This window comes from Gadus macrocephalus, chromosome 1, assembly GCF_031168955.1.
Source record: "Gadus macrocephalus chromosome 1, ASM3116895v1".
Taxonomy (NCBI): Eukaryota; Metazoa; Chordata; class Actinopteri; order Gadiformes; family Gadidae; genus Gadus; species Gadus macrocephalus.
Window position 1 is genome coordinate 13,731,613 of NC_082382.1, and position 27,634 is coordinate 13,759,246.

A 27,634-nucleotide genomic window follows, 5' to 3' on the forward strand; every position below is an offset into this window, starting at 1 on the left:
ACATGTTTCAGGTTCTGAGATAGTGGAACAACATGTCCTGACCATGCAGCAAGATGCAGCTTATGTTATTTTTTATTCACCTCAATTTCTTCTCAGAGATGGCAGGATGTTAGGATGTCTCAGCTGTTGGTGGCTGATTATAGGATGACAGCTAATATGCTAATTACATATTCCACTTTTTTTTTTATATTGTTAAGTATACACAAACCAAATAAATGTTCTTACTTACTTTTACTTATTCTCCTCAATGGCCTTTACTAACCATTTTGTCTTATGCCAACTTGGAATTAAAACCTCAACCCATGAAGGCCGTCAATGGAAATAAAGAATTACATGTAGCAAATCCTTCTCTTCTTATGTTTCTATCAAAGTCATCTAGCTGGAAATATGTGTACACCAATTGCATTGCCTGAAACAGTGCTGGCATCTATGAAGTCAGACGCCAGCCAGCTCATAGGAAAATCAGAGTTTCCTTGTTGGGCGAAGAGAGGATCTGTTTTGGATTGCGTTAGATTATAGTTGATATAGTTTGTGCTGGAGACTTTCGGGTGAGCAAGGGGACTGACTCTGTAACCTGTAGTAGCTCGAGGAGCGCATGTTTCTGGGGGTAACTCTGTGACTGGGTCTCGTCTAACACATGTAAGTGACTCCACCACTATGGAACTCTTATGCAATTGAAATTATGAATGAGTAAATGAAAACGGCACAGGCTGGGAAAAGGAAAGCTGCCTGAGTCCAGACAGCCAAAATGCATTTCCGTTTTTTTAAACTTGGAGAGCCAAATTTTTCCAAGTCCGTGCAGTATTTTCCATCACTCGAGAAACAGCTCAGTGAAGTAGGCTAGTCTGGGTTAGAGCTTTGCCCCCTGTAATAGTTTTCCAAGGCTAACATGTGTGATTGAGTAGTTGAATCCAAACAGTGGAACTTTGATATGGAAATGCTACACTGAAACGTGGCTCATGGAAATTCTATCGAGGACATTTTGGGGGCAAAAGTGTGCATGAATTAAAAAAATAGAAGAGTGGACTAAATCATTTGCCTGATATTAAATAAAAATGTATTTTCACGTTATTTATAGCAAGGAAGTTAATATAATTGTACACTTAACTTCCCAATTTATTAATGTTACTGGGACACAATTGACTTTGGAAAATTAGGACTTCTGAAGAAATTACTTTTGTAGAGTGCTACATAACCCTTTCACTTTAAAACATATGTATGTGATACTATTATTTTGGATGACAACCTAATTTACACAAAAAATCTGGGGCATTACTTAAAATGCAAATATGTAGATCATTCCCCTTAACCATTAACACTCATCACAGGATCTGTTCGGCCCTCGAAGCAATCATAACCCTTTATTGGCTGAGACAAGTACTGGACCAATCCTATAGCATGTGTCGGTCTGCTGTTAAGACCTGAACCAGTCTGACATGTAAGGTAATTTATAACCCAGCCATAACATGCCTCAATGGATAATACGATACTGTTTCTAAAAAGCTTATTTATTTAGATCAAAGTTTCTTATAAAAATCTAATAAAGTACATTATTTACAAACCCTTGATGAAAGATATATGCACGTAAACTGTTTCACATAGAAGGAGTTTCTTTCCCTCCACACAGATTGTAGATTTTTGAAACCATATAGATTGGATGGATATAAGTAGAGCTTGTGAGGTGGCACGCAGCCCACCGCTGGCAGACTTTGCTTTGGAAAGCGCTGGTGTTGCCATTGTGTAATAAGGAATCCTGCTTCCTTCCTGCCACAACTAGAGATATGTGGAAAACATTTAGCTGCTTTTTCCAAACACTATGAACTCATATGTTCCATCAGTATGGAAACTGCATACCTCCATGCCGGATAAAACAACCTTGTTATGTAACCTGATTCAGATCGATATTCTGGAGTGTCTTGAGTCCAGTGGAAAGTTGCAGACTGACTAGCTCATGGAGTTTTCCCTCTTAGCAGCCACAGTGTGGAATAGTAACAAGGAGACAGGATCACTGTCTCTGGCTTCATTACACTCTGCCTGACCCGGCATTTCAATTCTAAGTCCACCTGTCCATATCCTCTACTTCAACAAGTGCCACAAACCAATAACCGCCATCAAATATATAAACACATCATAAAAACATTCCAATCTAGCGAGCTTCAGGTAAGATATACAGTTTCACATACAGCTTTGATCTGAACATCACAGGGAGATTTGATGTTCAGTGTGATGATGGATGTGTTGCCCTGGTGCTCATTTATCACAAGGGGTCCCACACAGTAGGCCAGGAAACACATCTGCACAGCTTCCTCAGCCCTGATGGGTGCTAGAACAACTCAAAGCATTCCTATCGGCTATAAATAGCCCTAGAAAAAGGGTGTGTGTGTTCGTTCTTTGCAATGTTTCTACGGGGTGCCTGGCATCACCAGGGTCCTGTGTTAACACAGGACTAAGAACAGTATATAGTAAACAATTAATCTTCCCTGAATAGTTGGGTAAGTACCATTTAATGTCAATACAAACTAAATGTAATGGTGACTAGGCCACTGCAAACGTAACACTGTGCTGCTATACTGTAGCACACACTGTATACTACAATGCATTATTTATTATTATATGCTAGGCTAATTATGCTATCATTAAGATCTATATGTTGCGACAAAACATCATTCATTCTTCTCTTTACCAAAGTGGTTATGACGCTCACAGCAGCCCCAGTTGACCTGTCACAAACTTCCCATAGCATCCATAGTATTGAGTTCTCTAGGAGAGGGTGTTGGCATGGTTACGCTGGCCGTACGGTTGTGTCCGTCCCACACGATTTCCATAGCGTCATTTGTCTTAGCCACTCAAGTCAATGAGCGTATGACATATTTTTGGTGTATTCTGTCGTGAATTAGAAAAAGACAGACACTCTCTCTTACAATGTTCCATTGGGAGGAGCATGTTAGGATATTTCCAGAATGGAAAAAACAATCTAGTAATGAATGTTGTGAGGTGCCAATAATAAGACGTAGCAATATGTATGCTTCCAGCCAGGATATTTAACGCAGGTCCCATCAGTGTGCTATACCCGTTTCCAGTTTTTCTGAATCAAAACTCACTGACCTGTTCTCTCCACTGATTGGATTGTACATTTGGCCGTCGTCCAATCGGGCGCCCCGTAGAAGCCCAAAGAGGAGACCTTGAACGTCAGAGCCAAGAGGCGGCTCTGTTTGTTCTGGGGTGGAATTTCAGCTTTATAAGACTGATTAAGTTTATGGGTTTACATTAATGGTATAAACCTACGCACTAAGGCCATAAAATAATAGTGAGTTTTGACACTGAAATACAGTTTGGTACAATTACAAGGGGTTTAAAAAAAAAGTCTGACTCAACTAATCCCAATTCATTCACAACATCCCGAATGGGCAATGCAAGAAGTCTTCATTTAAAATGAAGTATGACAGTGATAAGTAATAAACAAATACATGATTTATCTTTTTGCATAGAACTATTAGTTTATAACCATCTCAAACGGCAGGGGAGTGACTTGGTCTAAGAGAGTGTGTCGATTATGAGATGGCAAAGGGGGTCTGAAGATATTCTGCCACCAGGGACTCCCTCCACTGGCGAGAAGGGGCTCAACATGTCGGGTATTAACTCAACGTAGCCTATAGGATTCAACACATTATGGACACACTTATACACACACATATGCGCACGCACGGAGACCAAAAAAAGAAAACATATGATTTTATTCATCATCATAACATTATCCACTCAGTTCTTCATTTTTTTTTTCATTTCTCGAGAGATAAGTTAATATCATTAAAACAAAAAAATGCTTAATCAAAAATAGTTATTTACAAGCACGATCACATTAATCATGGCTTAACAAAATACACGTTAATTAACCTCCATTCATCATCCATTTACAATGTCCCTATAACAAAAATGTGTAATCATTATAAAGGTTGTGCAAAAAGTTGCAAATTAAATGGGTTTAAACTTTTATATTTATTCAAATATGCCCAATAAATCAGTACGGATGGCACCTAGTAGCTTATTTTTTCCTCCTGGTTTTCTACAGGTTACCATCATGAGCACAGTCACCATTTCATCATGATATCTGTAAAACGGTCCACAAACACACTTACACAAGGTGAAAAACAAGCAAAATCATTATAACCATTTGCTTCATTTGCGGCAAGTATAATTAATTCCTTAGAGGAAGATGAGAGAGATCTCAGTGATTGAGAATGTGTACTAATTCTAAAGTGAAGATTTCCACAACCTACTTAGCTAAGGTTTTTTGAATCCATCCCAATCATATATGACTCAGGTAAATTCATGGGGGTTAGCTTTAGCTTTGGCCTTTAGGCCGTTTGGTCGTGGTCAATAGAACCAGACAAGAGGGCAGCTGGATTTAGCTTTGGGTCAGTGCATCGGAGTGAGTCATCATGCAGAGCTAAAACATGGCCAGTGTTAGCTTCTAAAAGTGGACACATAGGAGGTCAAGTATCCCTGCTTGTACATCTATAGCTCCCCCCCCTGTGTGTGTGTGTGTGTGTCAAAGAGAGGGAGAGAGCAAGAGCGAGCATGGCTTGTACACACCGCCAGTAAGGAGCCACGACGGGCCGCAGTGAACTTTTCTCTTGGCCGACCATGTTCCTTAAACACAAGACATGGGGCTGGTTTAACATCAGAGACCAGGGGTCACTCCAAGTAAACAACCACACCGCCTCCATCATGTTGAGGTTGAGTAGCAGGAAATGACGCACAAACAAGTACACAACGAACGCACCAACACGTTCCATGCTCGGTGAAAATGTTTCAGCGTATAATTATCAGTAGCCATTTATAGCGCATGGTTAAGGGATAGTGTGAATCGGGTCCTGAGAATATATGACCGGCTTGGGCTGAAATGAGCCTTCCCTCTTTATGGTTTCGCTTTAGATATGACTCTAAAAGATCCTTACAGCCCCCATAAACCCACCTGGCTACACCTCGGCAGAACGAGGGGAAGAGCTAGCCTCATGATTCACTCACATAACGCGTCTTTCTCATACATTTCCAACTAGGGTTTTTAATAATGCAGATTACGAGACGTCTGTCAGCATTTACCGCCCGATGCTTGTGTGTTAGTATTAGTAAGTTATGCTATTGACATCTTCCAGTGTACGGAGCTCTGTGGGTGTTGTACCACGATGAGGCCTATCCCATAGGCTATGCATCACACTCATGCAGCATAAAAACACCAGTGTCAACCACCAGTAAAAACACATCCAAAACAATCACGACTCACTTTCCCATTCAGCAACAACAACAACAACAAAAAAAAACATCCAAACAAATCGTTGATCTTCTTTTTCTTTCCTTGCGGATGTGCACCGGAGGGATCGGTTCAACCGGAGATAAACAATACATGAATGAATAAATTAATAAAGGGGGGGGGGGGGGGGGATGCAGGGCTCCTCCTCCCCCTGGCCCTCCCCTGAAGCGCGGGCCAGGCCGCGTTGCTGCTCCCTCCCGGTGTAAACGAGCCCGGCGGGAGGCTGGCGGCAGGCGGGTGTTAGGGGGGGGGGGTGAGTGTGAGGGCGGGGCTCCTCCTCTAGGAGGTGAGCTTGGAGTAGCTGGGCGGAGAGAAGCGCCGGCGCAGGTACTTGAGGATGTAGAGCGGCAGGCAGCTCACCAGGGTGATGACCGTCACCTTCCACAGGAACGACACCGTGGCGATGAAATACACGTCTGGACAGAGGGGGGGGGGGGTAACAAGGGGTCAGGGGTCACGATAAAGGTGGGATGTGTGAGAGACGCACAGAGCCGAACCATATATAGGGTATGATTAAGATCAATGTCCTACAAAAGAAGACAATAAAAAGAAAAAGGGAAAAGTATGATTTTTGATAAAACAATTAAAAATTCATGAACGTAACAGGATATGTTGTCAAACAATGTCTTAAAGAATCATCAAAATCAACAGAATTTAGCAATAGTATATTACAACATTAATACAGTAAATAAATGCCGCTTCTGACACTGCTATTCTTGGTAGTGCTAGGAATAGAATTATGGATAAAGCCTATTATGCTTTGAAAATAGGAAAATAAATAAACACTGGAAAATAAATAAATGCCTTGGATAGAATGTAACTAAAATTAGGTACAAGCTATTGTTCTAAATAAAGATGTTTTTAGACTAAATTTGACTTTTAAGACCGAAGCCTAAAAAAGTTACCCAAATAGGGCAACTTTTGACCACATTCCTCTCATGATTCTCAGCGGTCTAGATTGCAGGCTAAAACTGAACCTCCACACCCTACATAAAGGCCCAAAATAAAGCATTGGAAAGGTTTGAAAAGCTCCATTTTAAGGATGTATGAATAATCTAAGCAAGCAGAAATGCAATTGACATTTTCCTTCACGCAGGCCAAGAAATAGTATATCCAAAAGCCTGAAAACAAAGATCAGAGAACATAAATAGCATGTTTACCTTTGACAAGTTTATAAAAAAAAACACTAACAAATCTGGATTGTATGTAATAGAATAAACAAAAGAACAAGTCTAGTTTGCATTGTTTGCAATGCGGTCGCAGAGGCAACAAGGATTTCCCCTGTAATATCACGCTATGCCAACATGTTCTCCGGAGCAGGGCCCAGCATGTTCACCTTGGCTTTCCTGACGGCCCAACACAACAAGGGACAATGGAAGCTCCCCGCAATTATTATTACACACTGCGTTATTCCAAGGTTAGGAAGCTCTGGACACGAGTAATCCCCCAAGACGGTTATGTTTAGAATCAGCAGATCGTTTTTTTCGGTGTCCACAAGCAAATGTCTAAATAATTAACCGTCAAACCGGCTTGCGTAGAACGTCTGTGAATAATTGCAGTGGTTTCCAACCGTTCTGGGCCTGTGATCCCGAGTTAAGGTCAGCCTCAACTTGCGGGAAAGAATCATGTAGGTATTTGACAATACATTTTAGATCAATAAATATGATTAACACTTTTGAAAGGTCTGGGAGACACCCATTGTTTTTTCTCTTTGAACATTGCGACACACTTAGTGGCTAGCAGCCGTTTCGCTCTTGGACACAAAGCATTCAGTTGTTTGTTACAGATGGGGTGTGTACCAGACCTTTCAAAACTGTTAATTGTTTTTTATTGATAAGAAATGTAGCGTCAAACACCTAGATGCTTCTCGACCGCGGCCGCATATGCGACTCCAAAGTATGGTGAAACTGAATGAATGTGTTCAATCTGTGTGTATTGATGTGCTCTCTCACCGATGTAGTCGTGGAGAAAGACGAGCGAGGCCACGTAGCAGGACAGACTCAGCAGCTCGGCCACCATCATCAGCCAGTGCCAGGTCTGGACGGTGAGGGCCACCATGAGCAGCTCCGTGAGGATGAGCGAGGTGAAGGAAATGGCCACGATGTGGACGAACTCAGACTCAAACAGCAGCATGGCGCCGTACATTATTATGCTGCCTGCGGGAACAGGGACGAGTCACATGACATGACGATACCTCAAAACATGACATAAGGGTCCTTCTTTTACTCAGATTACTCGGAACAGTCTGTTCCCATTTAAGACGGATGGAATTGAAATTAAAAAATGAGTAGGCCTGAAATGCTGAAAGAATGGCAGGATAATGTGGAGTGTCAAGAGTGTTAGGCTGTTGGAGCCCCAATGTCTTTGTAAGATTCCCAGCCTCTTCTTGCTCATAAGTGACATGCATCAAAATTCTCTGCAAGTCTCTTTGGATAAAAGTGTGACAAAAGAGTAAACTAGACACCTGTAAGCAATGAATGGTTGTCTTTTTAAACATTATCCTTTCTGCAATTTTTACTCCACATAAGGCAGGCAAATTAGGCATTGAAACACAAACACACGCAAAAATGATAGCGCAATCTCACAAAATATCTTAAAATGCTGTGTTTGCACAGGAATTTGTTTATTATATGTGATAAACCGTACCTTGGTAGATGCTTATTAGCACCCATATTAGGAATGTTTTGAAGGAAAGCGGTCGGCCCTGTGAAGACAAAAACAAGTCAATAAACGATAAGAGCAATATAATATATTTGGAATAATGTGAGGATCAAGTGAGGATCCCTCCATAGGAGTAGGGTTAGGGTTGGAGAACAGCCAATAAATGCTCAGCGTAGTTGGCATACAGTACCAGTGTTGTTAAGAAATCCATTTAAGACAGGTCACCTAGCCACAGGCAAACATCTCCTCAATGTACTAAAAGGCTTCCTATTTTTCTGAAACATCCATGTTAAGTCTGTTCCAGGAATAAGTACAATGAATCAAGGAAAGCTTGTGAAAAGCTTGTGTGTTGGATGCATCTGTTTTTTGGACAACAAATCAGCTTTTGTGTGGCACAAAAGTTAAGCATTACATCTACAAGTTTCTAGACAGACAATCTTCTGAGGAATGTTTGGCAGATGCACGGACATAGTCTCTTGATCTCTTCTGGATTATTTCACTGAATGTTGTCAACAAGAGAACCATTAAACGATGCTGCCCATGTCCGTGAAAATCGTAGAATACAATGCTTTGTAAAGGACCAAACATCCAACCACACAGTGTGCCGTCACACACCTTCAGCAGATCTTTGTATAACTCCGGGTAGAGCATGGCCACCTCTGACTTCACATCCTTGTCCAACACCAGGGAGAACACGGGGAACATGGTGTAGATGGTGGAGTAGCTGCAACACAAAAGCCGTGGTCAGTCAGGGCGGCCGTATTGTATTTGTATTGCATTGTGCTAGTATTGCGTTTTCCCCCTGCACAAAAAATATCCTTCTACCATCGGGATCAGTTCAACCTAAAAGTGCATTTCTGTCGATGACATAATGTAACCCCCGAACCCCACCCCCGATTCTTATGACATGAAGCTGGACAGGGCTTGAGGCACAGAGAGAATGTCAAGTGAAACAAAGCGAGCAGATGCCCAAGGGAGACGTCACGCTTAGTTAAAGTATTTAGCTCACCCGACGATTAGGAATCCTTGGTAGAGCGGGACAGAGGCAAAGTAGAACACAGACGAGAAGACGGCCTGCGAGCAGAGAGCACAACGTTGTCATTGAGCTATTAAGTGTGAGTCATCATTTACTCGCTTTTCATATTTAACGCATGAGGGCATTTGGAGAGGACCCGGGCCTAGAACATACCAAAACACAAGTCAACAACAAACTGTGGTAAAAGAGGATAGCAGCATGTCCAGTATCTAAGCGAGAAAAACATTCACGCCCAAATAACTACAATGAGGAAATAAATAATTCACACCACTCACTACTAAAAGAGGTCTTAATACCTATGATGTTGAAAGACCCCCCAGGGCTGCAACCATTGCCGTTTCGGCATTAATAACTCTTTCACTTAAGACCCATTCTATCAAACATGTGGATGGGGATATGAATATTTAACATTGAATATTGACGCAGCCAGACAGATTCTCCAGCCAGGTGTGCCCAGGACTGAGACGGGTCAGTAGTTTGTTGTGGTTTGTCTCGACGTGACAGACAGGAGCCATGTGGTGCAGGAGGAGGGGGGCCTTGTGAGGTCTCAAGAAGGCCGAGCGGGTCAAGTGAGTCACAGGCTGTCCCACAGCGGTGGTGGTGGTGGTGGTGGTGCAGGGGGGGGGGGGGGGGGGGGGCTGGACCAGGACCTTGGATGCAGCTGTTGGAGTGGGAACTGGGCAGAAAGGCCACCACGGTGCCCACTTGGTCTGACTCATCCAGGACCGCGCCCTTTTGATGGTCAGACCTTTGAACGGAGCCGTAGCGAGCTTGACCACTGGACCTTGCCGATCATCCGTGACCTTAAGAGTCTGCTTTGGTTTTGTCTCGTTGGCTAAAACGTCTGAAGCGCAAGATCTTTTTTTTAACATCAAATAGATTTTTCACTTCCTTTTTTGGGGTAGCTAGAATCCTCTTGACCGTTTTTGTAACTCTCGACTCACATGAGCCAACAAAGTTGATACACTGAAAACGAACACACCTGAATGATACACCTGATTCCGGTCACTAGGGGCGTCAAACCCAGTGGTTGCCTCGTGCAAATCAATAAGCTGTCAGGTGACGACCCTCACAAATCAAATGCAAAACAAACCATTAAAGGTGACATATCATACCACCAGGTGTGAGTGCGATAAACTGCTACAAGCCGTTTTGAATATCTGCCCCTTCTGACATCACAAGTGGACGTGTCCACCTAGATGTGTGCTGGATAGATCAGTCTACCAGCCTACCCAGTGGACTGTAGCAAACGTTGCTCATCTATCCGTCATACATTTGGGTGGACCCACTTGTGATGTCAGAAGAGGCAGATCTTCAAACGGCTTGTAATGATTAATGAAACTCACACCTGGTGGTCTACGATGTCCCTTCTAATGATACCCACTGTGGGTATCATTAGAAGGGACTGTGGCACAGTGGTTATGTGTCAGGAGTAGGGCCTACCTGCATGGTGCTGATGCAGAGGCTCCTGTGGATCACAAACTGGCTGAGGGCGGCTGACCTCTTGTAGCTGTTGCGGCCGTGGACCATGAGCAACCGGCCCAGGTGCTTGAACTGAGTCACGGAGAAGTCTGCAGCCAGCGAGGCCTGCTTACCTTCCTGTCGTTGACAACACAAGGGGGGGGGGTGGTGTTTAAAGGTCAGCAAAGGCATTACCGGGGGTTACCGTTAGAGCACATGAGACAATATTAGAATGAATGTGTTGGGAAGCGATTGAAGATCAAAATAGTTTCTCTATCATCCCCTGTTCTATCATCCTAAGCTCAGTGCCATTCCCTATCCCCTCCGTTTCCCATCTCTCGTCACATAGTCAAAAGTAAAAAGACACAGGAATGCTCTGAGTTGTCGTCCCTCCCTTGACATGTGACAGCCAATATTGGCAGGAAGGACCACAGGGGGTGCGGCGGCAGGGAGATGGCCGCGGCATTGTGTTGACGAGAGGGACAGATTCTTACTTTTCCCTCCACTCCCACGCCACAGTCGGCTTCCTGGATCATGCTGACATCGTTTCCTCCGTCCCCTGAAAGACAACAACAGCCGTCGAAGTGTCAGGATTCACATCTATGACTCACCGCTGCGTGTGGGTACGTGATGTCTGTGCATGCATGATCTCCGTACGTGTCTGTGTGTATGTGTGCGTGTGTGCGTGTGTGATATGTGTCTGTGAGATTGGTTTATTTTGTGTGTGTGTGTGTGTGATCTCCGTTTGTGTGTGTGTGTGTGTCTGTAATCCTGGGAAACCGATAGCTTATCTGGAAGCACACATTGCTTTGTTGGATCAATTGTGCAGTCGGACGGCCGCAGCAGGGTCGTGGGGGCGGGGGGGGACTCACCCACGGCACAGGTGAGCTTGCCGGTGCGTTCCTGCAGCAGCCGGACGATCTGGGCCTTCTGCGTGGGGGCACAGCGGCAGCACACCACCGCGGGGCTCTGGCACGCCAGCTCCATGAACTCATACTCGTAGTACTTCAGACACACCTGGAGGATCACGCATCGACACGCAACCGACACACACACACACACACACACACAACATTAGATGTCATTCTTATTTTGATTTAAAAAAATAAATGATGTCCTGCTTTGTGCTGTTTATCTGTATTTGATGTGCATTGTCTGTGTTTGTCCTGGCCAGTGTCTGTCTGCCTGTCTGTCACACTTACCTCTAGTGAGTCCCCTGATATCACCAGAGCACAATCGTGTTTCCTTCTGAAGGAGTTAAGCTCCAGGTGGGCTTCCCCTCGTGTTGTGACCTAGCGCACACACACACACACACACACACACACACACACACACACACACACACACACACACACACACACACACACACACACACACACACACACACACACACACACACACACACACACACACACACACACACAAATAATGACAGTCATTCTAGGGACATCAAATATACAACAAAAACAGGATAAATATGTAGACACATTCTATCTGCAGCCCAGCAGTTGATATTATACAGTATATTAATTATCTAATTAATTATCTTATTAACTATCCCCCCCATGTTGAAAATAAACATGTTTTAAAATTGACTGTTTTGTTACAGACATCGCAAAAAAAGTGTGTACAAAATAACTGTGGTATCACAATATCGGGCTGATCTTGTATATTGTTAGTCTGTCAACAAGTGGTCTTGCTAGCAACACCCTTTGACCAGCGGTAACCCAGAGTACGTCAATCCAGCCCACGGCCCCGGTGTCGTCCAGGAAGCCAACCCAGATGCAAGCGCTGGAGTCCCCCCCCCCCCCCCCCCCATCTCCCATCCACTGGGAGAGAGGGGGAGGGGAGGGGGGGGGGGGGAGCTTTCTTTTTTTGAAACCTCTGCCAACCATTGTTGTGCACTTCCACTGAACCACCGTTGTACGCAAGCCTACCTCCTTCTCCCTCCTCTCCCCCTGGCAGCCACCCAGAGGGGAAGGCGTGTGGGGGGGGGGGGGGGGGCTCAAAACCTGAAAAACAGATGAGGAAGCGCCGGGCCTCCTCTGGGAGTGGCCGGCCGGGAGTTCTCCTGCCTTGAGGTCCGGGCGCTAGACCTGGGTTTTGTTGTGCTTGACAGGCAAGGGGATTTATTTGGTCTGGGCCGGGATTGTCCAAGGTGAGAGCTGGGGAGGGGTGTGTGGTTGGGTGATGTATAGTGGCTGGTCCACGGGCGCTAGGCCAACAACCCTAGCCTAACCCTAGCCCTTCCATAACCCTCCAGTTAACCTAGCCTTACCCCAACCTACCCCTAGCTTAACCCTAGTCTTACCCTACCCCTAACCCTGGCCCTACCCTAATCCTTACCATAGCCTAACGAACTCTAACACACCCCTAGTCTTACCCTAGCTTTACCCTGGCCTTACCCTAACCCTACGCCAACCTTACCCCTAGCCTTACCCTAACCCTCACCCGTGAGGCCATTCAGGAAAAAAGTGCCCTGTTATGACCGGATTACTCTCCCACTGCCCCAGGGCACTTCAATGGACTGCTGCCCGCTACACACACACACACACACACACACACACACACACACACACACACACACACACACACACACACACACACACACACACACACACACACACACACACACACACACACACACACACACACACACGAGGAAGAGAGGGTCCCTCTCTTGTGTACTCACGGCTCTGAAGATGTGTATGTCCTGGTTGCGCGTGACCAGGTGGGCGTTCTTGGCGGTGCAGGTGGCCGTCTCCATCTTGTCTCCCGTGAGCATCCACACCTGAACAGGTCAAAGACGCAGGGGGAGGTCTGAGTGGTTTGGTTTTGAAATGACACATTTAACATTTAATCTAATTACCGTAAGGATAGATATTGGTTTCTTCAATGTGAGCAACTTCAATATGAACTTATCTTTACTACACTTTCTAAAAACCACTATTCAGCCATTACTCATTCGGCTGATATTTATTAAGGTATTTTGCATTGGATTCAACCCACACCTTTCAGATTTGGGGTTGACCACCCTATCCATTACACCTATTTGCCTTTCGCACATGAACTCTGGAGAATCAGGTCCGGAGAGGATCCGGAGTCGCCCTTTCACACATGCAACACACAACCCGGGATAAGCGGCATCAGACGTGTTTACACATATTGGAGATGCTCCATATACTTTAGGCGAGGGCTGGTTCCTGGGTGGAGCATGTAGGAGGCAGGACAACACCAAAAAGGTATGCAGCGGTGTGTCGCATTGTGCTGTTTACAACACATCAAAGAATGGCGGTGAGGCTACCAATACTTTAACGCACTCTTTTATCGGTGATATACAATACATGGAAAGCAGAAGTTGAAAGGCAAGTTGGGAGGTAAAGAAACGACGCAGCTACACTCCGTGCCCATGGTTTCGCGCCAGTCCCATGATAGAAACACCATCAACACATGAGGGGTTGATTCTGACATTTGCGTTCACACATAAACCCCCACATACAGAATAATCGGCTTACGGTGCATGTGTGAAAGGCCTACTACACTACACATTTTCTAGCAGTAGAGTATATACTACACCACATACTAGCGTGCTGTCTCGTCATCCAACCCTAGGGAGCTGTGTATCCCTAGGTAGCTGTATATCTGTATAGCCCTAGGGTGCCGTCTTTCCTTAGGGTGCTGTCTATCTGTCCAGCCCTAGCGTGCTCTGTAACCCTAGGGTGCTGTCTATCTGTCTAACCTAGGGTGCTGTGTGACCCATCAATCTGTTTAGCCCTAGGTTGCTATAAACCCTAGAGTGCTTCCTAACTGCTTAGCCCTAGGGTGCCTACCTTGATGCCTGCGTTGCGGAGGATCTCCAGGGTGGGCCTGACGTCGGTCTGGAGCTGATCCTCCACGCCTGTCAGACACAGCAGCTCCATCTCCATCTCCAGGCTCTCGATCACCGTGGCAACCTTCAGGGAGCGGTCATGGACGCTGAGTTTGGCCTGGACGTACCGCGCCTAGAGGGCAGGGTGAGCAACATATGCACGCATGAAGGAAGCTATCAAGAAAAAAGCCATCCTGTTCTATTTATTTATTTGTGAAATTGCTGCATCGCAAGCATGTTAAACGAATCAATTGTGGACCAGATGATTAAAAGCATGTTTCTCCCGTTGGAAAGAGGAAACAGAGATTGTCACCCCAATGTTACTGATGGCTCCCATTTCTAATGATCAAGTTACCATGGTTTCGGGTGGCCGCACAAATACTATGAGCCATTGAAATGTCTTCTGGTGATTTTAGAAGTGAGATAAGGCTAAAACAATCCGCATGACTCATGCAGGAACCCAAACTCTCTGTGAGTCATTGGCTAAGTGACTCACTGCTGCCCACATGCTTGGCTCTGTTTGTCTAAACTCTCACACGTTCACACTCCCCCATTCACACAGACGGGGCTCTGCAGGAGACCAGGGGGATGGGGTGAAAGGGCTGCTCTGCACCCTGCATCAGTAAGGGCCCATGCTTGAATGGTTGGGGACGGGTATGCAATATCAATAGCAAAAGAGGGGTGCATGCGTGTGTGTGTGTCTGTGCATGGGCAGTTGCGTGCATGTTTGTATGTTTGTGTGAAGAAGGGCTATTAGGAGCTTTCTCTTTTAATAAGAAAAATATGTATTTTTTTATGTAATTAAAAAAATATATACTAATATACTACTACTACTACTACTACTACTACTACTAATAATAATAATAATAATGAAAACATAAAAACGGTTTATATACTTACACTAATACATAATACTAATGATCTTGAGTTACGTAAAAGGGTTCTGGCCAACAGCCACCTACAGACTGCAGCTCCGATAATGACTTCAGCAAGGCTCAATTATCCCTCAAGGCCAAACAAACAACAGACTGAGGCAGCCAGAGAGGAGAAGCCAAGACTGTGCTTTACATAAGGACCCCACTGTGAGCGGTGAGCGGCCCACGTCGGACCCCCAAGGACCCTCACCTCAAAGTCCTGGTACTGCTCCTCCGTGAGAGACTTCTTGGAGACCACCAGGACCCGCAGGCCTTCCCGGGCCATGTTTCCACACTGTTAACATACAAACAGCCCCGCAGGAAATCATCCGTCAAAGTTTTAGCAATTCGTCGCCCACGTTTCGCCTCTGGCTCTGTATTTTATTGCTTGTTATGCTGGGAGACACAGAAACAAATGACGCTCTGGACTAGTCGTGTAAGAAGTGACTCAACTAAATACGGCAACAGTAGCGGCTATATATTATCTAAATACGCACACAGAAAAGGATAGTGTTAATGTTCATACATTTTACATTTGAAAAATAAAACAACCAATATGCACCTCCTCTTCCAGCCAATCGTTGTACTGAACGATCCCGGCCATCACTGAGTCCGCTCCCTTCATGTAGAACGTGATCTCTCCCGACGACTCATCCTAAAACCAACAACACACTCCACACATTACATGCATAGGCCATGTAAAGGGACCAAAACAAACGCCAGTTTAATCTATACGTTTATTGTTTTTTCGCCATGTCCAGCGCGGTAAGGAGAGGTGTGCGGTCACGTGACTGGGAGAAGCAGAGCTTATTTAGGTATGCCCATGGGATGTAAAGCGGTTCGAAAACACAAGGAAGCCAAGTTACAATCCCAGGCTTCCTGCTTTTTGAGCAGTCTAGCCACGCCAACGAATAATAAAGTGAGTCATCAGAGTTCACCACAAGTTGAGCTCTTTCTCAGATCACTCTTTGAAAGGCATTTGTTTTGCTTCCTAATTTGTACAAATATGAAACGATATCAAAGTATTTTCTATGAACAGAACCCCAGATAAGGGATTCTGCAAATGAGTCAATTATATAACTTATATTTGTAATAAAACCAAATAAACCCTAGCCCTCAGTCATATGATTCATAGGTATTCGATTACTTCTATCTATAATAAAACAAAATAATTGTATGACCACCACCGCCAACAATAGTAATTAACATTGATAATACAACTGACCTCTACCACCTAAACTATAAATTAACATTGGTAATACAACTGACCTTTACCACCTAAACTATAAATTAACATTGATAATACAACTGACCCTCACCACCTAAAGTTTAAATTAACATTGATAATACAACTGACCCCTACCACCTAAACTATTAATTAACATTGATAACAAAAAAGATCCCTACCACCTTAACGATTAATTAACATTGATAACAAAAAAGACCCCTACCACCTAAACGATTAATTAATATTGATCAAACTGTAGACCACCGTACTTACACTATTTGTCAACAATGATAATATAATAAAATAATATATACGCCCCCTGGTTACACCAGGCCTTACCCGAACAATGATTCCCATCCTCTTGCTCTCATAGGTGAAAGGGAAAATCTGGAGGATGGTGAAGTTCAGTATTTGGCCACTAGGGGTCCTCAGTTGCATGGATGATTGGTCCCTTCCCACCAGAGTCAGGCCCACACTCTCTGTCCACTGCACCAAAGACACCTGAAAAAAAGATGATGCGAGGGGAAAACATCAACCAATAATATTGACGAAAAAATGAATGCAAAAGAAAGCTGTTTTGGTACTTTCCAACAGGGAAAACCATTTAAGTGCTTGCCACAATTACATTGGAGGACTTTAAAAGCACCATTCATGCCCATAAAGATGTCTATCATAATATTGATTAACCAACTATTTTTTAATGGTAAAAACCCTGCTCCGCCATCATGTCCATGAGATTCATCGGCACATGAATCGAATTAGCTGCAACAATACTGAAGGACACTTAAGTGTGATTGATTGGTTAAGAGCACGAAGACCATCCAGGCCGTGATCAGTAGCCTAATCATTTTCAGCACTCTAGACTATTGACCAAAGAAAGAGAAAAAAAAAAGAAAACATCAAATTTTTGGTCCAAACATGAAGGACCACAGATGACATCCATTAATGAATTGTAAGTGGGGGGCGGGGGGAAGGGGTGCTGAGAGAGAGAGAGAGAGAGAGAGAGAGAGAGAGAGAGAGAGAGAGAGAGAGAGAGAGAGAGAGAGAGAGAGAGAGAGAGAGAGAGAGAGAGAGAGAGAGAGAGAGAGAGAGAGAGAGAGAGAGAGAGAGAGAGAGAGAGAGAGAGAGAGAGAGAGAGAGAGAGAGAGAGAGAGAGAGAATGTTCCAGACCGGAGATTACAACCCACGATCCCACAGCCAATCCATCACAGCTCCTCTGACGAGAGTCCGGTGACCGATGGCGTAAAAAGGGGAGGCTAAAAACGGAAGCCGGTGATCCAGCAACCGTTCCAGGAGGAACCCCTCTCTGTGGTTCTGGAAACGAAGAGGAAGAACTGCACTGGGTCGTGCTTAAGCCCCCGTGGTCGTTGGAGCTCTAACCAGACGAGGGCCTCAGCGTCCTTCGTCAGGAGCGGGAATGTGCACAGACTCTTGTGTCTTAGTCACAGTCTGGAGATATTCACTGTGGAGGAATGCCATGAGGCAGCATTCACCACAGCAGCCCTGTGCAGCCGCTCTCTGGAATCACTTGCCCTGGCTTCTGGGCTCAAGATGGGTGGCTTGACTCAGACATCATTCTAAGTAGGATTTCAAGGCAGATGATTCATATGTCAACAAACGGTCTTTGAATCACCCTTGATCTACATGATAAAGTGATTTGGGCGTAATTTAGCTTGAGCGGCATAAAATCGATTCCAACTTTGGACCTGTACGTCAACACAGCTTTATTTCCATCGTGAATATCATTAGATTAGCACATTTATTGGTTTCCACGGTTTCTCAGTAATCGTATAAAAATATAAAACACCAACGGAAAAGTCATAGACATAGAATAAAAAAAACACAATTTGAGCAACTGCCAAAAGCCTTGCGCCCACACAGTCTAAATGGTCCGTGTCTATATTAGGACTTCCTGAAAGGCCCCAGGAATGATAACCAATCACAGCTTTGACATTAAGCATGGTGAAATTCGATACACATTAATCGCATGGTCTAGCCTTCGCACAATTGAACATTCGGCTACAAAAATAACATTGGCACACAATAACCCTGGGGTTTCTGTGGCTCATTACTGCACTACACTTCATATAACCTTATCCAGCATAGCATAGTGTGAGTAAATGACCCTGCTAAATCAATATCATTGTGAACAATGTAGTACACAGATTCCATAGATCATCGGAAAGGAGTAACAGCCGATGACTGCATTCAGATATGTTGGCTCAAGGAGGAATTTTCAAATAGGGGGAAATGGCCGGAGCGCAGTGCAGTGGGCTGAGGAACACATTAAGGAAATCCGTATTTACACCGCAGGAAATGGACCCTGTTGAATTCCACAATCTTCTTCCTGAACTTCAAAGGATTCCTACTGATCAAGGACATAAATGTGGAACACAATCCTCCTCCTTCAGGTTCCTACAACCTAGACGCAGCCTATAGAGTCCACGCCAACAGACCTACCCTGCTCCACCTTAAAGATGAACTGAACTGAAATTTGAAGTTTAGTTGATACAACAGATGTATTGTCTGCCTTCTCATTGGTACAATAACTAAAAATGGCTGAACTTGCTAAAAGGGATTCAATTGTACGGTGAAAGTGTTACAGGGCGCCGCCATGTTGGATTTCAACAATCAGCTACATCACTGGCATGGTAACCTACTCCTACTCTGTGGCTCTAGCAGCCATAATAACATGGTTGAGCCTGCCCCCCCCCCCCCCCCACCTCAACAACTCAAAACTTGGGTGCACCATAAATACGTGCTGGTGCACCCAAATTAAAAATCTCCACCTCAGTGTCCATGCTCTGGCAGCACCCACACGCACACCAGTCACACCCACAAGATCCGAAGTTGGACCTGGAGCCTGAAATTGATTCCTCTCTACTGGGTGGCAGTCGGACACTACAGGCATGTCCCTCACAGGCTCAAACGCGTAACCAGCCATATTAAAATCACTATTTTCCGCCGTGCAGCAACAACCTAGTCCTACCATGCCAGTGACGTCATCGGCGCTCTAATACTAAAAGACGCCATAACTAACACGTAATCGATGTTGATTATTTCAGTTCAGTTCATCTTTCTGCTACACCTTCATCCCTCTCTGATCCACCTTAATCTCTCTCTGCTCCACCTTAATCCCTCTCTGCTACACTTTAACCCCTCTCTACTACACCTTAATCCCGCTCTACTACACCTTAATCTCTCTTTACTACACCTTAATCCCTCTCTGCTACACCTTAATCTCCCTCTGCTCTGCCTTAATCTCTCTCTGCTCCACCTTAATCCCTCTATGCTCCACCTTAATCCCTCTCTACTACACCTTAATCCCTCTCTGCTAAAACTTAATCTCCCTCTGCTCTGCCTTAATCTCTCTCTACTCCGCTTTAATCTCTCTCTACTGCGCCTTAATCTCTCTCTGTTACGCCTTAATCTCCCTCAGGTCCACCTTAATCTCTCCCTCTCCTCCTCTCCCTCTCCACCTCTCTTCCTCTCTCACCCTATTGGGCTCCGAAACAAATTGCCATATTTCAAATGTATCCAATTATCAGTGCCATCTTCTGTCTTAACATCTACAGGCGACTCAAGGCCCACGCATGCAGTGCAGCGTCATAAGGTCGTCTGAAACCCCCCCCGAAGGCGGAGGGCAGGTGGGGCGCTGGTACCTCGTCGGGGCTGGCGGCCTGGTAGACCCTGCAGGTGTCCTCGTAGTGCTGCTCCGCCTCGGCCTGGTCCGTGACGCCGTTGGCCTCGTACACCGGGGTGACGTTGTGCACCAGCGCGATGGCCTTCACCGCCTCGTGCACCCTGCTGCTGATGGTCTTGCGGACCTTGGTGGCCGCCGGAGCCCTAGACAGTGGAGGGTCGTGGGGGGGCTGGGGAGGACAAACCGACGGTTCAGTTTGTTGTTGCCGTCGTGCTTTATTTTTAGGTTATTGATTTCAATAAGAGCCTTTCAAAAAGGCTCTTGTTTGAAAAAGCTTGTGCGGAGCGCTTTGAGGCAGTGTTGAGGCAGGACCGCTAAGAGTATTTTTTTTTCTGTGTGCATATTAAAGACTGAACTGGCGGAAGTTCATCTTCAAAACATCCCTGAAGCCATTTGCTGACCTCTGTTCATATCATTAGCGGAGAGGCCAGTGGCTCATAAACAAAACCAGATGTGTAGAGAAAATATGACTGATTAGCGTTGGGCTTTATGGCCGTTCTATTTTGGGAGGCTGTGCGCTCCGGAGGGCTAACTGAGGCGTCATTAAACAGGTCCGGCCAGCACTAGCACTAGCTAACTAATCCAGTTTCCTGTCTCGCTAACCTCTGGTGTCAAAGGGACAAAGTGTGCCATCTGAGGTCAGGAAGCATTCAGCCAAACAATAATGACAAAACCTGATGCATTTCTGAAAACACGTTGCCCGGGGCTGTTTGCACAGCAACTCTTGTTTGGTTTGTTATTGCTCATGTTTCTTCCTTTAAATCTGATTTCACAGATTTAAAATCAAATTCAAATAAAAACCTTAAATTGTGTAGATGTTTCAGCGATTAACCACACATAACAGAAAAGCCAGCAACAAAAACAAAAAGTGGAAATGCCAACAAGCTGGCTTAATTCAGTCATTGTTAACACATAACGACTGTAGATGGCCATTTGGGATGACCACAACAGTGCATTGTTGGAGGCATGGTGTTCACCTGTGTGTATGCACTGAACACATGGCTCTGGACCTCGTCCATGGAGTCCATCCCATAGGCTACGGTTCCCAGGTGGAGTCGCCTGAACACCATCTCATTCTGGGTAAGAGTCCCTGGTAAATGTGAAGACAAAGATAATAGATGTATTGTTTCAATCAGGGATATTAAAACCAATTAAATCATTATTTTTTTATTTATGTGATAGGATTTTCTCATCGGATTCTTCTCAGACTTAAGACATTTCTGCCAGCTGGTTTCGAAGTTTTGAAGAAGGTTAAAGCTTAGTTTCAGTTTTCAACTAACTAGAAAAGAAAGTTAGTTGATTGTTAGCATATAATCATCACCTGAAAAAAATTATACACTCAGATTTAGAAATAACTTTATAAGTGATTTACGAGCAATTTCTAAACCAAATCTAACTTCCAGCATAATTCATAAGTTAACAATTAAACCCTTTTGTTTGATTCTGATAGACAAAAACAAAAGAGAAGTGAATTGAATCCAGGCAACCATTCCCTGCATCCTGATGTAAGCCCCTTTGTAACCTCGGCATCCTTAAAAGCATTTTCTGTCCATATATCAAAATGACCTTAAGAGGCCCCTGCACATATATTAGGCTGACATCTGAACTATAGACCCCACCGGCTTCTTCGCGCTCTGAATGGTGAGCATGCCTGATGGGTTTATTGGGCGGGGCGGCTGTAAATCTGACAGGTTATGGCTTATTTCTCAGGAAGTGCCACTGGAGAAGTTGTGCTACTGGGAGGGTGTGTAAAGCAGGGGCCCGTTTTTGATTGAATGAACCAATAAGTAGCATGTTTAGTGGCACGCGGTGGGAGCAGAACAGGCAAAACAATCCAATACACTCACTCACTTTGGGCTCTGTAAGCGGCCCTTATATAGTTGTGTCTTACACAACAAGAAAACCAATGTCTGTAGAGGAGGATGTACATGGACTTGGGGTGCGGTACTACAAATCAGTGAAGCCCCACCGGTCTTGTCGGTGAGCAGGTATGAGATGCGGCCCAGCTCCTCTGGTATGGTGCTGGCCCTCACCACTGTGCCCGGGATCTTGGAGTCTCTGTTGATCATCCAGCTGAAGACCATCTTTCCCAAATCCAGGTTGACACGCAGACTGGATGAAATGGGGACAATAACAACCTAATGAATACTATTAGCAATAACAAAATAAATCAAGTGCATAAAATACAAATTCAGTAATCATGAGGAGGAAGAAGAAGAAGAAAAACAGCAATTGAATATTTGAAGAATAGTGCCCCAAATAGCTAAGCCTTTGCTAAACTAACACATGACGGTATCTCCTTTGACCAAAGGCTTTTGCACATTTTCTATTGGCTAAGGTCGCCTGCAGGTAGAAATGTATTAATTTAAAACAAGGCAACGTCCAGAGAAACCCACCTGATGGGTACGATGTTGGAGAATAGGAGCAGGAAGCGAAAGATCTGGAGATACCAGCGTCCTGCAAAGTGTTGCAGGGCCACCATGACAAGTGACACCACCACCAGCGCCCCAAACAGGATCTTGGTCAAACAGTTCACTTCCAGGTCAAACAATCCCATCTATCACAGAGACAAGAACAACACAAAGTATGCATATTGATATTGTCAGCGAGGAATGACAATGGGTTGAAGGCCATGAGTGACTTATGTTGGACTTTTCAACCACAACGTAAACAGTGAGATGCAGTTGTTGCGTGCCCTGCGACATCGTACCTTGTTCTTAGGGTTGGACGTGTTCATGACCCCTCGCAGCTCCTTGCCCGTGTAAATGACCACCCCCACTATAGAACCTATAAACACACAATCATCTCAGGCCAAAAACATAACATTTCAGAAAACCATTGAAAACCCCCAACATGTCAAGCACAGAGATTTCCCAGACAAACTGTTGACATGAAGAGATGTTCGTAACTCCCAATAGAAGATGTAGATGGCCAATTACATAATGACTTGCACATGGCTCCATAGGTTAAAGTGTAATGGCTGCTCCTCCACAAAGGAAGCGTGCTGACTTGGGCTAGTTAGGCCTTACTGAGCCCTCTGGCTACTTGTCAATATACCAAACGTGTTTGTGTGTGTGTGTGTGTGTGTGTGTGTGTGTGTGTGTGTGTGTGTGTGTGTGTGTGTGTGTGTGTGTGTGTGTGTGTGTGTGTGTGTGTGTGTGTGCGCTACTTTATGTTGTCCACCCACATGCATTCGGAAAGGATAAAATATCGATTACCATATCCGTGATGGCGGAAGGAAAGATAATGATTGATCGTAGCTAGTCTGTAAGCTAATAGCTAACAGGAGGTCATCATTCAACTAGATTCAAACTCTGGGAAGCTGAAGCGAGTGAGCTAGCCAGTACGTTTACCAGAGGCAATCACAGTGCTCGCCCACAGGGTGTTCTCGATGCTCAGGCTCTCATTGACAGGGGGGTCTCCGTCTTCCTGCAACACAGAACAAAGTGATGATAAGAATGTGCCGAGAGCGTATACACATGTACCAATCAGCTCAGACGGATGTTTTGTTCTAAACGTACCCTTGTGAAAGTGCCGTTAAAGGTGTGGATGTCTATGTTGGGTTCCTCGGCGTATACGTACGATCTGATTTGAAGAAGATCCTTTGGAAAAAGAAAACGTAGTTCGGTTAAAAAACATAAAGTTGCAAAGCGGGTGGTTCATTTTAAAAACACAGCTGATTTGTGCAAGATGGATGCAAATAAACATCACAGAAACTGCATTACAACTCATTTGTGGTTATGGTGAATTAAGTAGATCTGATGAATACAAAGACGGTGGCCTTTGAAATGATATATCTTCAACTGACATGAGCACCACAACTGGGAAAAGTTGTGCTCCAGAAATGTCCCTATTGCAGCTAGTTTAACAGGCATCACACGGACCCATTCACGTTCACACATTTTAGAATTCATACCCCCAAGGGTAATCTAACAAAGTTGAATACCAGGGGTTTACTTTACCCCACCCAACTGTTGAATTGTGAAGCTGGAGTGTAGGCTTAGCAAAGTATCCTACAGGTTGAGCCTCTAAAGCAGGGGTGCCCAACCTTTTTTGACCCAAGATCTACTTTTCAAGTAGCCCGAGAGAGGGGGGGGGGGTTCAGTGGGGGTTTCATTCCATCTGCGCGCGGCACCTTCTCAACAATAATCAATAATCTTCCTCCCACTCAGGGTGAAAATGGTAGGTCTAAGCTCGTTTCCCCTCAGCCATGCCAACGTTTAGGAGTGCGTAACTACTGTTGACGGCTTTCAACTGCTGTTGACAGCGCATGTGCTACCGCGCGTATATGTCCCGCGCAAATTTTATTTTATTTAAAAAAATAATAATAATGGGATCTGTCGGCGGTCTACTGGTAGACCGCGATCGACTGGTTGGGCACCCCTGCTCTAAAGGTTGGGCCTGAAGGCTGAGCCTATGACTTACAGCAGCAGTGGGGAGTCGCTGTGTGCAGGCCACTGGGAGGCGTAGCTTCCAGTCAGTCTCTCCATCCAACTGGTCGGTCCGCAGGAAACAGGAGCCTGCCAGAGGGAGATATAAGTGATTTATACATTCACCCTCTAGGGGGCGCCAACACATCGGATTTACATGGTGTGTGGGTGAGGGGTGTTAGTCCCATTTGATTACAATCAAATGTGTCTTATATGGTTGATGTAAAAACGAATGTACATTATTAGTTTGTTTAATTTACAACTTATTCACACTATTTAGAATCACTCCCAGAATGATTAGCCAAAATAACGCCGATCGATAGAGGGCATGGTAAATAACCACTTGGGAAAAAACTACAACTAGTTTTGCAGTTATTGAATGGGTCTGGGCTACATGTAACTAGGGGGACAGAGTAGTGGGGGAGCGGAGACCACTCTAGCACATCCCCCACCCTCCCCCCACCCTCCCTCCCTCCCTCCTCCTCCACCGATGGCTGACATGCGTCATCCTGCCCAGAACCCCCAACGCTGGCCTAGGCTCCTTTATAATTGACCTAATGGCCTCCACATGGGAGAGAGATAACCCAAGCACTATTTCCAGTCAAACAAGGCTGGTGTTTTTCTTCCCGCAACAGGAAGACACAACCGCAACACCCAATGGCTTCAGGCTCCCAAACTAGAGGCTTGCCACAAAGCAATGCAATCTCTATATTGCCGCACATGGGTTACCTTTAATTGTCATATCCATTACAGGTTTTTTTTTTTTCTATTTCTGAGAGGCTTGTTTTGAATGGACAAAAGACTATTTTGTATATGTGCAAATATACAATGCAACGTAATTCCCCAAGTTTGTGCAATCGTTGACAAATCTTTTGCTCTAATCCCCATTTGATTATTCAGATGATGCATCCTTCTCACGGCCTTCTGCAAAAGTCTTTGCATTTTTTTTCTCTCGTTTTGCATGCCTTAAATGGCCTTTCCATTATCTTTAAATTTGAAAGACAAAAGAAGGAACGGCACAGACCAAAATAAAAATAAAGGCTTGTTATTTTGCATGGCCACCATCTCAACACACATACACTATACAGAAGAGTCACCACCCACCACCAATGCATTCACCAATGTAGCACAACACCGAATTACAATGCTGCCTGGAACTTCCTGTCCAGGCGTTTGGGGGCTAATCCCAACATCTCAACACCCCTTCTTTTCTCTCTCTTTTTTTTTTACAGGCCGTTTCCCCAGTCAAGCTGGTAGCTTGCCTGTACGTGGAGATGTGGATGAGTGACTGGCAGATGTTTACCATTTCTTTCTGTGGTCCTTAAAAAGATCATGTCGGCAGGAACACGCTGGTTCTACAGGCAGAAGAAAAAACAACAACAACAACAACACAGGACTTAAGCATCATATCCAGATCCTGCACGTTTCCTCCTCCCTCCACCGCCTCCTTGTTCGCCCTTTAACTGGATTAAGTGAGACTTTCAGTGTTTTATGTTCCACATTACATGGAGTCTGGCATGCTAAACACCAAGACCCCCACGGTAACATATCCCTCTGTGATGTAGGGAACCATGGGGCCTGGTTGTTAACATTACCCTGAACATTAAGCCCACACTGTAACACCTCTTCATGTATTCACAAGTTGACTGCCTGGGCCGATCCTCTTGACAGATCTCCTGTTGCCGATACTTTTCTAAAAGGGAATGTCTTTCAGCCCATTTTGCCAATATTAAAAACAATAAAAACAATCTTTGTGGACCTTCCCGTTTCTTGAATAAAGTTATAATAATAATATATATATATTTTTTAATTCAGCAAACGTTTAAAGCCAATTAATCATTGAGGAGAAATGTGTGTTGCAACACACATGAGTGACCTTTCTTTCAGATGTGTTGTACTGGTTGATTGAGAAAGAAGTCTCCTGTTGGAAACTGAAGACGGGCTGCATCTCATATTTCACGCAGACAGACTTAAGAGATTCCTCCCCGGCCACAAGAATGAGTGGCGGATCAAGAAATCAGTATGCTTACACCAAGTGCTGAGATATGTGAAATGGAACAAAAACCCTTTTGTTTTTTTGCCAAATGCTTATAGGTTTTTGTAGGAGAGGGGGGAAAACATTAATAAATAGTGCTGTATTTTATCTGTGCCGGAGATTCAACAAAAAGCTATTCAAGGTGTATATGCGCTACAAGGGTATTGAATCTGACAGGCTGAAGCAAAGCATTGATCACAAGATTGCAAAATCATTACTAACTCCTTTCACCTCTGTCCCAGGTCTAGTGGCTGTGAAGATTAACTGCCCTCTTGTCCCTTAACTTCCTTGTCATGGAAATAGAACCTGACTATCCTTTAACAGAACAAGATGACACAGAACAGGGCCCAGGGCACAGGGCTTAACCAGCCCTACCCCTATATTACCAGTGTTGCTTTGACGGAAAAGTACAAACCTTCTCCACCATGATAAGGTCGCCCACTTGAATTCCACTGCTTTTAACTTTCACCGTGCCTGAAAAGATGAAGGCAGATATCATTAAACCGACGGAAGATAGAGATGAAGGGCAGACAACGGTGGTAATAGTAATTCAAAGTTGAACAATAATTTAAACCTGCTCTGTGGACATTTCAATCTGCTTCGGACTGAGTGCAGCCAGATGGTAGCAGGCAAAACTCTGACCCATCCATGTATACTTTCAACATGGATCCTACAGGATTTATGGCCCTCTGACATCCTGTTACCATTAACGTCATTCAAAAGGCATAGTAAAACCTCTCCCTGCAAAATATGCTTTGTGAATCTGTGACCTCTTGTGAATATTGTGGTCTGTGCTCCAACAGTCCCACTGTGGATTTTGTGTGCAGCAAAGTCATTTTCTGCACACAAACTCTCATGTAAGAATGCTGGGTGTGTTCAGCCCTTCCTCTCATTCCGTTTGGAATAAGGAGGCAAAATTGTTTGGGGAGTTGGGAGGGGGTCACTGACCCCTGCCCCCTGCCGTGACCTCTAGGTTTTGCATATGTA

At 44.7% G+C, this 27,634-nt stretch overlaps 1 protein-coding gene across 1 annotated transcript in view; it reads right to left on the reverse strand.

Moving 5' to 3' along the window:
- Nucleotides 1-3,715: 3,715 nt before the first annotated feature.
- LOC132454052 (probable phospholipid-transporting ATPase IIA) overlaps nucleotides 3,716-27,634 on the reverse strand; it is a 28,562-nt gene continuing 4,643 nt past the window's right edge. The window contains exons 5-28 of the mRNA XM_060047214.1: nucleotides 27,063-27,121; nucleotides 25,916-25,967; nucleotides 24,608-24,702; nucleotides 23,704-23,784; nucleotides 23,536-23,611; nucleotides 22,893-22,969; nucleotides 22,579-22,739; nucleotides 22,152-22,294; nucleotides 21,160-21,272; nucleotides 20,142-20,351; nucleotides 16,819-16,980; nucleotides 15,814-15,906; nucleotides 15,463-15,546; nucleotides 14,300-14,470; nucleotides 13,162-13,260; nucleotides 11,672-11,761; nucleotides 11,342-11,486; nucleotides 10,964-11,028; nucleotides 10,452-10,607; nucleotides 8,982-9,046; nucleotides 8,588-8,696; nucleotides 7,958-8,015; nucleotides 7,264-7,467; nucleotides 3,716-5,727 (exon numbers count right to left, since the gene is read on the reverse strand). Coding sequence (XP_059903197.1) covers nucleotides 5,591-5,727; nucleotides 7,264-7,467; nucleotides 7,958-8,015; nucleotides 8,588-8,696; nucleotides 8,982-9,046; nucleotides 10,452-10,607; nucleotides 10,964-11,028; nucleotides 11,342-11,486; nucleotides 11,672-11,761; nucleotides 13,162-13,260; nucleotides 14,300-14,470; nucleotides 15,463-15,546; nucleotides 15,814-15,906; nucleotides 16,819-16,980; nucleotides 20,142-20,351; nucleotides 21,160-21,272; nucleotides 22,152-22,294; nucleotides 22,579-22,739; nucleotides 22,893-22,969; nucleotides 23,536-23,611; nucleotides 23,704-23,784; nucleotides 24,608-24,702; nucleotides 25,916-25,967; nucleotides 27,063-27,121 — 2,705 coding nt within the window. The 3' untranslated portion in view covers nucleotides 3,716-5,590. The remainder of the gene's footprint in view (nucleotides 5,728-7,263; nucleotides 7,468-7,957; nucleotides 8,016-8,587; nucleotides 8,697-8,981; nucleotides 9,047-10,451; nucleotides 10,608-10,963; nucleotides 11,029-11,341; nucleotides 11,487-11,671; nucleotides 11,762-13,161; nucleotides 13,261-14,299; nucleotides 14,471-15,462; nucleotides 15,547-15,813; nucleotides 15,907-16,818; nucleotides 16,981-20,141; nucleotides 20,352-21,159; nucleotides 21,273-22,151; nucleotides 22,295-22,578; nucleotides 22,740-22,892; nucleotides 22,970-23,535; nucleotides 23,612-23,703; nucleotides 23,785-24,607; nucleotides 24,703-25,915; nucleotides 25,968-27,062; nucleotides 27,122-27,634) is intronic.